A 14,943-nucleotide genomic window follows, 5' to 3' on the forward strand; every position below is an offset into this window, starting at 1 on the left:
ACAATAGCTTTTCCTGATCGTGAAAGCTCCAACCGGCAGAAATATACACTGTCAAAGGAACAATTGCAAGGACTCAGCAGATTTAAGATGATGTTTGTGTAATTTCTGTCATCGCCATTGTTATTTCAGTCTCAAGGCCATTTGGTAAAGGCTGGGGGGGGAGGGGACTGGGAGGAAATAGGTATTAGCAAGAGGGTAAAAGTGAGCCTTGGAGCACTTGCCTGTAATGAGCTTTTTTGTTGGGGAGGGGAAAATCAATGACTTGCCAAGTGGAATATAGTACATCACTGTAAGGAGCAGAGAGTGCAAGTTCCATTATCTGTGAAACACTGTCCAAATTCTGGACTGGTCTCCCAGTCCATTTTTTCCTCTGAATAATTTAAAGGCCCCTGTTTTAATTCATCCATATTTCATTCCTTAATATCGGTTCCACTTTCCCAAGCTGCTGTTGCTCTCTGCTACATTCCTGCATTATCTCTACCATATCGGTCAAGACTTGCAGTGATGACCAATTTGCATTGCAGCCCTGGGAAAGAAATGGTAACAATGTTTTGTCTGATATTGGAGAGCCAGAGTATCCCCCATCAGTTATTAAGATGCAAAAGCACTTCACTGCATAAGAGACAATTTAGAGCTTCTGTGGACAGAAAGAGATTTCCTTTCTTCCCTCCCTCCCCTGGTGTATATCTTATTGAAAGGCAGGCTAACAAAATATTACTGCTCCACACACACTTAATGAAAAGTCTCTTCAAAATGCAGAAAAATCATTGTTCCTGCCAATTGCAGGCTGCATTGGGAAGAGCAGGGCCAAGGAATGGCATAACCTTTGCTTGAATAGAGACTAGTCTCTGTTTTAATTTTGTGAATAACTAACATTCCAGCCATGTTGCTATGGCTACACTGAAATTGTAACTCTCTGGGCTAGCAGTATAGAGAGATGCCAAGTCAATTGAGGATGTAAGAACCAGGAGACAAAAATAGCTTTTGGCCTGAGAGGTGCACAGGTAAGAGCCAGGGTGGCCAAATGTGGCTGACAGGAGCCGTATGGTAAAGTCTGTGCCGTATCTTTACTACAGAGGTGCAGCCCATGTGCCATCTTGCTTCAATCACCAGGAAGCTGCCTAGATCACAGTGGGTCAAGTGACTGCTACAGGCTGATGGAAAAACTAGTGTTTGTAATCTACTCTGCATTCAGGGCTGCCAGGTGTCCTGAAGTTTGTGAGACATTCGTACAGCTGACAGCCTGGTAATGCCTGCCTGTAACCCAGCTGAGATCTCATACCTGTGGCTGAGCTGCAGGGACGAGGCTTCTGCTGCTTGCCCTATATACTGGGGGCCAATACGGAGCTAGATCTGCAGGGAGCCAGACAGCCGCTCACCCTCCCCTCACTGCATAAGTCACTGGATTCCAGTGGGGAAGGAGCAACTGACAGCAGCATCACAGCAGCAGGGCTCAACGTTGGCCAGAGGCGCACTCTGCTAAGCCTCCAGCTTCTTGTATCCCCACTCAGCCCTCTCACAAGCTACCCATCCACCTACCCCACGTGCCCTGCCATCCGCTGACACCTTGCCACCTGCTATAGCCACAGCTGTCCAGTTTTGTGAAGCTCCATATTCTACTCCACCATTGCTTGGGACAGGACACGTTGACCTTCCACTGAAGTTTCTGTGCAAATTAGTGAGCTAATTTGCACAAAAGTCACATGGAGTTGCACAAACCTTGGCAGTCTTGCAAATCATGCAAAGTAGAAATGGCCTTCAGGCTGCTAGCAAGTTACTAACATGGCCCTCAGTTTGGCCTTGGGGGCTGAGGGGGGACTGGACAAAGTCCCTGAAAATGTACAGTTGGGAACAATCCAACTTTGATCTGGAATTGACTAGCTGCCTCATTGGGTCTTTTCCATCTGTAACTTCTGTGAACGTTTTACAATAGTGCAAGCCCAGTTGGGTTTTGGTTTGTTTTTTTTTTTTTAAATTTCACATTGAATATTTATCCATAACACGTGGAAAAACCTCTTCCAGGGTTGTATCAGCAAGAGCACTGAGAAAAATAACTCCTGGGAAGCAGAACTTGAAAATAAACAGCAGCTGCCCTCTATTTTCCTGTTCCTTTACTTCTGTTTATAAGAACCTAGTGCACTAATGGCTCTGAGTTTCATTTTCATTTATGTAAAGAACACTGCTTTGTCAGCTTTGGGATGTGCAGTGAGGCAGCCTTTGTAAGAGACTGCTATTTTCAGTTCAGTCTCCTGTACTCTTTGCATTGCAGCAGCACTCCAGCCTCTGTGATCTAGCTCCTCTGGGAGCCTCTTTGCTTGCTTCTTCCAAACCAGGCATACCCCTGACAGCACTGTGGCGCTGGTGGAGGGAAATATAAAAAAGCCTTCTCTTGTACCTCTTACAGTGCAGGGTGTGACATGGCTATCTCAGATCTTCCTCAACAGGAGCACATGCTTAGCATACCGCTGATCATGTTCAGGGTAGGAATGTCTGTGGTACAGCTGTGTGTCTTGCACTGTGGTCTTTATGTACAGTATATGCAAACACTTAGAATCCAAAGAATTCCAACCCTGGTTATCAAGTATCTGCCATCATGGCTAAGCAACTGCTAAAGGCAAGATGTAGGTCTAAAAATATTGAAACAGCAGAATGGAATTATTTAGCATAACAAAATGGAGGTGGGGGAGGGGGGAGATTTGGAGAGGTTTGTGCTATGGGGCTGGGTGGGTGGAATGAGATTGTGTTATGAAAGGGAAAACATTATGGTGATTATTACAAATAACTTCTAAGGAATGAGGTGCTTTGGACTAGAATGGTCTCCAAAAGGAAGTGGTGGAAGCTCCTTTGCTTGGGGTATTTAACACTAGACCATACCAAACACTAGTAAATATACAGTAGGGAACAATCCTGCACTGACAGAGATGGACTAGCTGATCTAATAGGTAGTTTCCATTTCTTACTCCAATTCATTTGCAGGCTACCACAGGCATTATTAATGTTTTTTTTCCCTCTTCTCTCACCTGCTCACAAGGGGTATGGATCAGCATACCTAAAAGATGCCTTTAGCTATGACATGTAGTCTGCAGATCTCTGATTCAGGCCATATGTCTCAAACCCACCGTGGTGGTGATATTGCTCTTCTGCCTCCCTGGGAAAGCATTTAGAATTTGCTCTTTCCTTCCTGGCACAGAGATTCTCTTCTATACCTCTGTCTTCCCAGACTGATTGTGGCAATTCTTAACTTGCTAGCATGCCAAATTGTCTGAGTACTAGCCAGCAAATTATACAAAATCCAGAAGCTAATGTTCTGACTGTTGCAAAGGAAGTTCCCATCAGGTAACCCCCATTTCATCCTACTCTTCGAAAACACCAAAACCAAAATTCCTAATTTCCACCCACCTACACCCCTCCTCCCCCTATATATATAATTGTAATTAGTACAGGAGTTAAGGTATGAAGGACCCACTCTGGGTTTGTGAGGCCCTCTGTGAATAATCATCACCAAAGACCCACTTGGTTCCCTGCTGTTTGGTTTGTCAGGCTCCGCTTCTCTTGCACGTGTCCTCTCTTGCACTTTCCTCTCAAGCTGTTACAGTCGCCCACTTTTCTGAAGGTTGGTAGCGTCTGGTGACCTATATGCATCAGGAACCCAGAAGTAGAGCTAGAGCACAACTTCCTAAATGGGGAAAGGAGAAGGGCAGTTAAGGAATTACTTCTCCCTCATGGCATGCAGACACCATGGACAGATGGGATCACAGCCAGGAAACCAAGGCTCGTGCTTTGGCAGGCAGTCCTGGATTAGAGTATAAGAGTGATACAGGGCTCCTTGAAAAGAGGGTCCTGTTAATTGTGCAGACCTATATATAGGGAGCCCATAAAGCCAGGGCCAGCAGTACCTTGCAATTCTAATATGTGAGCTGTTAACCAAGGGATATTAACATGGTTGTTTCCTCCCTTTCTCATCAAGCTCAGTCTGTTACAAAGGGGAACTTGATTAGAATCCTGATCCGTTTCCCTCTGCAGCCAGCTCTGTGTATTAGAAACCTTGACTCAAAAAGGAAACTGACCTGTTAACCCATTACTAGCTCTTTACACTCAGCACTTGCCAAAAAGATGGGGCATGAGGAAGAGACTGATGCAAAAGATGGGTACGGCTGTATTTGGCTGTAATTCTGTTTTCTGTGTTTCACACCTTCAAATGTAAGCGATCTGTGCCCTCTGAAGGAATTCAAGAAGGAGGATCTACCGTGACAGACCTGCTGTGTGTCTCATGGAGATGTTGGCTCTTTCTCTTTTTTAATTCCACTAAAATAAAAGTAATATAGCGGGAAAGTCCACAATTTGCTCTTTGTGGGCCTGAGGCAACTGCCACTATATGAGTCAGTGTTTAGCTGTTAATGCACTAGCTTCTCGATAGTCATTAGCTACTGACCTCAGGAATAGAACTATGCAAAATAATTCTCTGTGAAAACAGACACCACTCAAAACTAGAATGACTTCAAGTTTTATTACAGAATCAAACCCCAGACCAGGTTGGTAGAAATATTGGCTAGGGGTTTACAAACCTTTTAGTTTGCAAAGCTTACACAATTTTGAAGCAGTTAGGATCTGGAGTTAGGAGAAAGTTGGTGGCTCTAACAGAACTTGGTGTAGAGATTTTTGAGTTAATTTGAACCCTAAACTTTACATTCAGTGTGGGTGGGAGCAGTCAGGGGATATGAACCCACATGGATCAAAACCAGATAAAACGTTTGCACCAACCCTTCTTTATGAGAACCCAGCATGCTTTACGAGACTCTCTAATCAGGCAGAGTCTCTTTTCTTGTTTCACTGAAGATGTATTTATTTTAACTGACCATAGAATAAGTGGTGATTTGATTATCTGTAGAATGCACACAGAGTGTTCAAGTTTCTGTGCATACATAAGTGACCATAAAAATACAGCATAGAGTCTGCAGTGAGCAGTAAATGAACAGTACTGGTACACTTGAGCACCATCTTGACAACTATTTCTAAGGGCTAGATATTGCAAATGCTTAGTACAAGGCATAGTGCCTATAACCATGAGTAGTTCCGCTAACTGGGAAGTAAGCATTGTGCTATCTGGTAATCGTTCACTGGATCAGACCCTAAGGAACTAAATCACTTACCCTTCCATTTAATATCAACATAATGCTGCTAATACATGGGCAGATTAAAGACACTCTTAAACTGCTGTCAGTGAAATGTGGACTTCATTCTAACCAAATGTTTCTTTTGAGTAAACTTGCAAATGTTCATTAAATTTTTTAAAAATTTTCTGTTTTTTTTCCTTTTAGGATCCTGCAGGTATCTTTGAACTGGTGGAACTTGTTGGCAATGGAACATATGGGCAAGTCTATAAGGTAAGGTCTCTGAATGTGTCTGCAGCTATTATGATTTCCTGGTACATGAGTTTACATATTAGAATGCTCTGTGCTTATCTACATTAAACTAGATCAGTTTCAGAGCTGAACAGCAATCTAGATGGTGCAGTAGTTTAATACATTAATCTGTCACTTCTAGAGAGCTGAATTTGGAACTAGACTGGTTGACAAATGAAATGAGCTTGGTTTTAATTTAGTCCCCCATCCACATTGCAGAACTAGCGTAAAATCTGACTCATTCTGCCAATCTGTACTTAGCAAAAGGCAACTGCAAGAAAGGAACTTCAAAGTCTGGAAGCTTGGTTTAAAATTCTTCTTAATATTAGAAATGGTTCTCAACCAACACCCTGGAAACTTCACTGAAAGCTGTTTTCAGATTCTACATGGGACTATGCTAACTAATAGTCCCTCTGGTTCAACTTTTCTAAAGGCCTCTAAGGTCTTGTCTACACTTACCGGGCGATCGATGCATCAGCAGTCGATTTAGGGGTCTAGGGAAGCCCTGCCAAATCGACCGCAGATTGCTCTCCCGTCGACTCCTGTACTCCACCGGTTTGAGAAGAGGGAGGGAAGTTGACAGGAGAGCGTCTCCCATCTAGTGCGGTCCCTGCAGTAAATAGATCTAAGTTAAGTCGATTTGAGTTACGTTATTCACATATCTCAAATTGCATAGCTTAGATTGACTTTTCCCTTTAGTGTAGACAAGGCCTAAGTGTACACACCCACTTTATACACAGAATCTGTATTTGCATGTGCATCTTAGATCATTGTGAACAAAGTTAGTGAATTAGTGTGCACAAATTCACTTTTGATTGTGCAAATAAGTGGTCTCTTTTTTTTTTGGCACACTCCCAATCAGTCACTTGGAAAATGTGATACTTGCTGTCATGTACTGGCAGACACCTAGCTTCCCCCAAATCAAGAGAGGAAGGGAGGAAAAGTTTGTTTTAAAAGCTGTCAGGAAATATTTTTTCTGAATTCTGGCTTCCACATCATCCCATTGCTGTAGGCTAATCCCTTTAATCTGATGATAGAATTTGGATGAATTGAGGATGAACAGAAACTTCTGGAGTTAAAAGTGTGTGGATTTCTAAACTGGAATAAATACAAACCTTATCAAGGTTATATTCTGGTGACTCTTCCTCTGTTGTTTTTTTTTGACGGTGTGTTTGCATTAAGTTGATGATGATGCACTGTTTTTATTTCCATTGTTCTTCCTGAATCATCAAGGCCAAGACCATTAGTTTGATGCTGAAACTGTTTTTCTCAGATGGTAAAATAAGTGTAGAGTTTGACCTTATTTTAACATGTGCATATTTCTAACAAGCAGTGGAAACTATGTGACTATAACATCCCTTCAAAAGCTTAATGCTTCTATGGAAAAGCAGAGAAACTACACATACTTCTTCACACGGTTCTGCTATTTGTGTTTCCTGTCAAAATATTTGATTTTTAAAGAGTCCAGTTACCTGAAGCAGAAAACTCTAAAATTGTTCACATTCAGTTTTCCAGGGGTAAGAGATTTTGATCATTTCAGTGTGTGACCCTTGTTCACTTCTGCACAAAGCATCTCACTAACTGTTTGCAATCAGAGTGCTCACATTAGTTTAAAATCAAAATGATGCAGAACGCTTCACATGGTTTCATTGCAAACAAGGCGGTGGTCTTCGAAGAGACTCTTATGCTCAAACCAAAACTACAGGCCTAAATATCTACATGCTAGAAAGAAATTTGCATCTAAATATGAACTCTCTGGCTTGGTCACCCATCTAGTTTAGACTGAGATTTTCTTTTCACACATTTCAAGGCGAGAAGGGACCCCTGTGATCATCTAGTCTGACCTCCTGTACAACACAGGCCATAGAACTTCCCAAAATAATTCTTTTTTTGATTAGAGCATCTCTTTTTTAAATCAAGACTGTTTTTTTTTAAATTGCCAGTCATGGAGAATCCACCATAATCCTTGGTAAATTGTTCCAATGGTTAATTACAAGAATTACTCTTGAACTCAAGCCTCAAAACAAAATTTAAGTGATGTGAACCAGAGTAACTCTAATATGAAACATAACTGACCGTTAATAGTGTCAGTCCTGGACAGTTGGGGAGAAATAAGATCTTGATGGGCATTCCATCAGACTCTTCCTGACAAAATGCTGTATGTGTCTTTTGCAGCCAGACAAAGAAACAGATCACTAGAAGATCTCCAAAGATGCTTTGACCTTTTGGCTTCCTCTAAATTATTTTCTGGAGATGCCTCTACACAAGAATAATCTGCCACAGCTCGGATACCTAATTTGGTGTAATGAAGATTAGAACCCATGTAATCACCCTCAAGGTTGACTTCTTTAGAAAAAAATCATATGTGCTAGTCCAAAAGCAATTATTTTTGAGATACACTATGGCCCGTGTTATATAGAAGGTCAGAGTAGGGGATCAGCTTCACCATTCTGGCCTACCAATCTATGAAATGTCTGAATTTTATTAAATTCTAGTAGCTTTGGAGTAACTCCAGTTAACTCCCTGAATTCAGCCCTGTGCAATAGTCACAGCAGAGTAAACTTGGAATAGCAGAATTTGGCCCATGTTTCCAAATGCAAGCGAATGATGGATGCATGGTTCACTGCAGCTCAATGCATTTTTGTGCTCAGTGCAGGTAGTTAGGGGTGAGCAGATGGCAGGTTTTTTATTCCATGAAGACTCATGAGGTTTGTTCAATTGTTTCTGTCTATTTTGTAAAATAAGCTGGCCTGAACCTGAAATATTTCTGAAATGCGAGTGTCTAATGGACACACTAATACAGGTTGTGCTGTTGAGCAAAATAGATTTTCAAATGTGCCAGTGTTTATCTGAATCTGAACACTCCTTTTTACATCCAAAACAGAAATTCTGCTTGGCTCTCATAGTTATTACTACTATATCTGTAGCCTCTCGTCCCCCCTAACATTTGTGCATGGTTTGACTGTAAAGCCTGGCCTACACTAGGAAGTTTGGTTGGTGTAACACCATTGCTCAGGGGTGTGAAAAATCCATACCCATTAATGACAGGTTTCAGAGTAGCAGCCGTGTTAGTCTGTATTCGCAAAAAGAAAAGGAGTACTTGTGGCACCTTAGAGACTAACAAATTTATTTGAGCATAAGCTTTCGTGAGCTACAGCTCACTTCATCGGATGCATCTGGTGGAAGTGAGCTGTAGCTCACGAAAGCTTATGCTCAAATAAATTTGTTAGTCTCTAAGGTGCCACAAGTACTCCTTTTCTTTATACCCATTAATGACACAGTTAAACCAACCTAACCTAACTGTGTAGACAGTGGTAATTCGATGGGAGATCTTTTCTGTTGACCTAGCTATTGCCTCTCGGGGAGGTGGATTACCTATGCTGATGGGAGAAGCCCTCCCATCAGCATTGGTAGTGTCTTCCCTAAAGCGCTACAGTGGCACTGCTGCAGTGCTTTATGTGTAGACAAGCCCAGAGCCTTAATACTGGACCCAAAAAGGTATCTCATGGTCACATCCTTTCTCTTTCTCTCGCTTGCTGGAATAGGATCTCCTTTTTGTCTTGCTCCATGTGTCTGATGTGTAAATCCATTCTAACCAGGCCTTGCAGTTCTGCGGCTCCATTGCATAAATAGAAAATGATTTAAAAAAATAAACATTCAAAGAAAACATGTTTTAAAGGGAGCACCTGTTTTGTGCACTTCAATTGGTGGAGACAATTGATCTTGTTAAAATAAATAGCAGAAGTAAGGGTGATGTTTTCCCTCGCTGTAGGTCAGACAATGGAGCACTTGTACTCACTCTGGAGCACTTGTATGAACAGCCCAAGGGGTCTGCTCCTGTGAGTAAGTGCTTGCCATCATCAGTAAGTATTCCTTGGGCTTGCTCTTTATCTGACACCCAACCAATAATGCATCTCATAATCCAAGGGGTTGTGAGCTGTTTATTAGTCTGCTTGATCACATGAGGCCATATTCTGCACTTGGGACCAAATGCTGCCATTGAATTCAGTACTTACACCAGAAGAGAATTTGGCTGTAATTCTACAGTGTGTTTGAAACACCCATTGAGATTGCTGGGTGCTGGGCAAAGGGTAGAATATGGTACAGAATGTTTGAGGCAGAATTTTGTATTCTAGTGGCTGGAGTAAGGGAATGGGGGATCACGAGATGTCCGTTCCTGCTAGAGATATTGTGGGAGCTTGGCATAGGCGCAGTTTGACTTCTATATTGAGGGGGAAACTCCAGTCAGGCCAATGGAGCCACGCATGGGGGGGGAGGGGAATTCCGCACCTGCCCGAGGCTTGCAGTTTGTGGGGGGTGGGCAATGCCCCTCCGACCCCTCTCCCCCAAACTATGCCCAGGGAGCTTGTTGAAAGTCAATTAACCTCCCACTGGCTCCAACTATCCCTCTATAAAATGAGAATGACCATGCTCACCAGCCTTTGGAAAGTACTTGGAGAAGTTGGCACATAAGTGCAAAGTATGTTGGTTCCTATGGTGAGAGGTTCTCAGTTTGGATTGTTGGCGGTGCAGTGAAGCAGTGCTGAAGCTTGACTATGCCGGAGCTGACTGTCAAACAGCCAAACCCCTATTCATGAGGACATTTCTAATCACCAAAATAATCACATTTTAAAATCGCTTCTCAGGATTACATTGTTTAAAAAAAAAAAAAACAGTGGCTGTAGCCATTGACTCTACCAATCTTGAGGCTCTGTACCAACCTAGCAAGGGCTCAGGACAGAGGATTTGTATGTGATGCATTAGTTTGAAATTAATAGTTGACACGTAAGTAGTGTGGATTTGAAGCCCACTCAGCATTTGAGATCTTGCATTTGCATTCACTTAAGGAATTGTTGGTTGTTGGACCCCAACACTTTTGACAAGTGTTTCATTGTACAGTCTGCCTGTAATAGAGTAAATCTTAAGAGTGCTTCCTCCTTACAAAGGAAAGCAAGGAGTTTGTGAGAGAGAAAATAAAGGAGTTTATGGAATCTATTATGCATCTGATTTGCCACCTGCCCGGCCCCTGAAAGCTTAAATCTCCAGCTGATTAGTGGATGCTTTCTAGTTTCCTGCTTTAGGGCCCGGTCTGGTGAAATGCTGGGCACCTCATGCAAAGGGCTGAGTGGCCTAAACTCTGCTGATTTCAACTGAATTTTCTGGCTGCACTAGAGAATCTCCCCCAACTTCCTCTTTTCAGTTGTGAAGAGGGCCTCCTTCCTTTTCCACCTTTCTGTCTTGTATCCCCTTCTCTTTTTGCTGTAACCACCAATGCCAGCCAGGGCCGGCTCTAGGCACCAGCAAAAAAGCAGGTGCTTGGTGCAGCATATTTCTAGGGGCAGCATTCTGTCACTGGCCATGCTGCCCCTAGAAATGTACTCTCGTTGCCCCAGCTCGCCTCCGCCTGCTCCCCTGAATGCGCCGCCTCTGCTCCGCTTCTCCCCCCTCCCTCCCAGGCATGGTAGCAGGGATCAGTCTGTGAACTCAAGAGCAAGACCCTTGCTCAGGGGCACAAGCTAGGGCGGGAGGCTCCATGAACAACAGCCCCACCGTGGAGTACCCATATAAGTGTGAGCCACAATCTGGTCCTAAAAGTGACCTACATATAAGGATTACCTGAATGATAGATTAGTAATAAGGATTTTTCTAGTCATGTATCTCTCTATTAACTGCAATGGGCCACTGGCAGCTTTCAGCTACAAATAATTTCAGGGGCACGGGGGTGTCAGTAAATCCACATGCACTGCATAGCTCTCTCTTTCTCTCTCTCTGTGGTGGTGGTTGTTTTAATGAGAAACCACTTCAGTGGTGGTTGATCTCTTCAATTGAACTGGAAGAGCTTCTTTATTTTTCTAATAATTCTGTGTCTAATCACAGGTTTCAGAGTAGCAGCCGTGTTAGTCTGTATTCGCAAAAAGAAAAGGAGTACTTGTGGCACCTTAGAGACTAACAAATTTATTAGAGCATAAGCTTTCGTGAGCTACAGCTCACTTCATCGGATGCATTCGATGCTTATTTGTTAGTCTCTAAGGTGCCACAAGTACTCCTTTTCTTTCTGTGTCTAATGGAACAGATTTTAGAATAATTTTGAGAGGGAGCTACTTAGTCTATTTAAGATGAGGTTATTGTTTTGTGTTTAATTCTGTCATCTTGAGTACATGAATACAATTAATCGGTCTTAAAATAATCAGCCATTGACTCATTGTTTTGCTGCTTACACTTCTATATTCAGTCAACGATGTGCTAAGATAATGGAAACACCTTTGAAAAGTTCTATATTATCCGAAATATTTGACCTCCTATACAATGTCATTACAATTTAAGGTGAACAAACATGTTAATTAGAACTGGTGAAAATTCTAGGCAACAATTTTTCTTATCTGTGGAAAGGAGAAGAAATTATTTAACCTTGAGAACTGTTCATTTCATGGGATATTCCTCTTGTACATCACACCACTATCTTACATATAACTAAAATTTCTGCATTGCATTGCCTTTTTGTGGTGCTGTGGTCTCTGGTGTCCAGCTTGGGACTCCCTTCCCCACTGCTGTACTACATAACTAGACCATGTGCACAGTTGCAGGTTGGGAAGAGCATGCAGAGGTGACAGTATTGCCTACCCCTTTCATTCTGGGATGCCTTCTCTTTTTTATCCTGAAATAATGCCATTCGTTCTCCCACCTATCAGTTGCCAAGTAACTCTAAGAACAATACCCATATGACTTGTAGCTTTTAGATCTCATAACACTTTAATTTAGAAGACAGAATAAACTGTGTAACATCTTAGTGATTAGATGGCATTTACCAGCTAATTAAACAATCAATAGTTACTGTGTAATTATAGACTTATTCCACAGCACAGTAGTTTGTATCCTGCAAGATAAAGCAATGCTAAAGTTCTAAATGTAGGGCAAAATCCCCAGTGCCCTAAGGATGCAGCATTTGGTCCAGAATATAAACGCTGTAAAGCCTCTGGAGTGGATAACATACATGCAGAACTAGTTAAAAGTGGTGGAGAGGCACCCGATGTGACTTTTGAAGTCTGGAAGATGGCCCAGGACTGGGGGATGGTCCCTGATGGTTCCTATTGTTCCAAAGAAGGACCTGATGGTTTGTGAAAACTATGGCACAATCTCATTATTGACATGTCCTCGCAAAATACTGCTTCACCTCATCTTGAAGAGGATTGTACCCAAGATAGAGAACTTTTTGGTTGAAGAACAAGCCTGGTTTAGACCCAGAAGAGATATAGTCAAGCAAATATTAATCTGCATGAGCTATACGAGAAGGTGTTGGAGAATGATAGGAAGGTGGTCCATGACTTCATAGATTCTGCCAACCATTCCATAGCATATGGCACAAACCTCTTTGGGTAATTTTGCAGCTGGCTGGAGCTGGTGAAAATGTAATAAGACTGATACAAAATATTGAAAGATGCACAATGGCCTTGATGTTTTGTGGGGCATGAGTGGAGTAGTTTCACCTGAGAATAAGTGTCAGGCAGCCCTGCCTGACAATCACCAACTATCTTCAATGGTTATATCGAAGAAATCTTAAGAGGAGTCACTGATGGAAAGCTACAGGAGGGCGCACCAAAAATTAGTTATCTGTGGTTCACTGATATTAACCTTATTAGATTGTTGCAAGGAGAGGTTTAAAAATTACTAGAATGTGTCTGTTGAAAAGGCAAAGATATTCTTCCCCAAATCTGAGGAGGCAATGGAGTGTGAGCACTTTAAATACCTGGGTAGCATGCTTACAAGGGATGCTAAAAATCACTTAGAGATCTGACAGTATTGGACTTGTGACCACTGCTCTAGGACACAACCACATTTAGAGAAGTTAAGGTATTTACTTGGAAGTGCTGTTGTGTGTAGGCAAATGTCATCCCACTCAGCCACAAAAATACAACGTATTGAATTTAGTTAATTGGATGTGTCTTTAGAATGATCTTTCTGTCCAGATTATCACCTGTGGCTATGTTAAAGGTGTCTAATACAGAATGTATTTACTAGCCCCCTGAATGCCAATCTACAGGAATAGGAATCGTGTCTTATAGGAATGGATATCCAATGGAAAGGGTTATTTTTAAAATGATTTGAGTGATACAATATCCATTCACTTTGATCACACACTCAGAAGAGGCTGTCTTTTAAAATACCAACAATTATAGCCTTCTTGTTTATCACTTGTTTAAGCAGTTAAAGGTGTGCATGACTCTCTACAGAGCAAGCAAAAGGTCCTCATCCAAGGTGCGTTCAATCTGCCACAGCCATAACAAAAACAGTTCTGGCTAAACCAAGTGGTGAGGGACCAGGGTTACAAGAGTTAGATTATGTATTGTGCTTAGTTTACAATCCTATCTTTAAAAAGAAAAGGAGGATTTGTGGCACCTTAGAGATGAACAAATTTATTTGAGCATAAGCTTTTGTGAGCTACACCTCACTTCATCGGATGCAATCACTGTATTTTCCACTATATGCATCTGATGAAGTGAGGTGTAGCTCATGAAAGCTTATGCTCAAATAAATTTGTTAGTCTCTAAGGTGCCACAAGTCCTCCTTTTCTTTTTGCGGATACAGACTAACATGGCTGCTACTCTGAATCCTATCTTTAGTTCCTCTTTAGTTTTTAGGTCAGAGTTAGAAAACTACATGAAAGAGAAGGACACATCTTTATACTTCTTCTCTGTAGTGCACCTAGAGTGGGGTATGTGTGTGTACACATATAAATATAGAGAGAGTGAGAGAGTGTGTGTGTGTGATCTATAGTTTTTGGTGATTTATCACTGATCCTTTAGCTGAGTGGAAAAAGAGTTACTGTACAGCACACAATTATTATGATCTAAGGGGATTGGGGGCGGTGTGTGTGTGTGTGTGCATGCATTTGGCCCAGTCTAACTTTACTTGGGCAGGTTGTATGTGTGTGTTGTATCTTTAAGTAAATGAAGTACTTGAAGTTAGCATTCAGCAGAGTTCTGGAAGGATCTAGACTTCCAGTAACTTCTAGTGCTTAGCTCAAACCATAGAGAATGCCATGGGAACAGGGCATAAACACAGTAATATTTTCCCTAAATCTGGAGCTGGCCCAATGAACTGGGATAACTAAGGGCCTACAGCTTTCGAGCACCATTGTTGGTGTGCTCATTTACACATCAATACCCAGAATGCCCTGCTGGCTTACAGCTATTTCATGGTAGTGCTTTGTGAATTTAATTGAGTGGCTGAATGCTGTTTCTGTAGGAAGTGAATTTGCTAAAGGCTGTTTTGAGATTTTCTCCAACATTTTATGGAGGGGAGCAAATAACTAGGGTTGCAATGCTATGTTGTGTTAGATGTTTAGCCTGTCAATCATGCAGCACTGAGGGAAGCCAGGTTATTGAAAGTTTCTTCGTATATTGGACTAGAGATTGTTCACATGGGGACTGTGGAACAGACATTGCAGATTTCTGAGCTGCTTGTTAGCTGATACCTGGAGAGTTCAAGCAAGTAATGCAAGACAAGGACAGCATTAATTGTTTTAATAATAGTTGCTTTATTA

At 42.0% G+C, this 14,943-nt stretch overlaps 1 protein-coding gene across 31 annotated transcripts in view; it reads left to right on the forward strand.

The window, feature by feature from the left end:
- The window catches only part of TNIK (TRAF2 and NCK interacting kinase), a 308,457-nt gene that overhangs the window by 45,102 nt on the left and 248,412 nt on the right, over positions 1-14,943 (forward strand). For all 31 annotated transcript variants that reach the window (XM_043491760.1, XM_043491773.1, XM_043491762.1 and 28 more), the window contains exon 2: positions 5,319-5,384. In XM_043491760.1, coding sequence (XP_043347695.1) covers positions 5,319-5,384 — 66 coding nt within the window. The remainder of the gene's footprint in view (positions 1-5,318; positions 5,385-14,943) is intronic.

This window comes from Dermochelys coriacea, chromosome 9, assembly GCF_009764565.3.
Source record: "Dermochelys coriacea isolate rDerCor1 chromosome 9, rDerCor1.pri.v4, whole genome shotgun sequence".
In the NCBI taxonomy this organism is placed as follows: Eukaryota; Metazoa; Chordata; order Testudines; family Dermochelyidae; genus Dermochelys; species Dermochelys coriacea.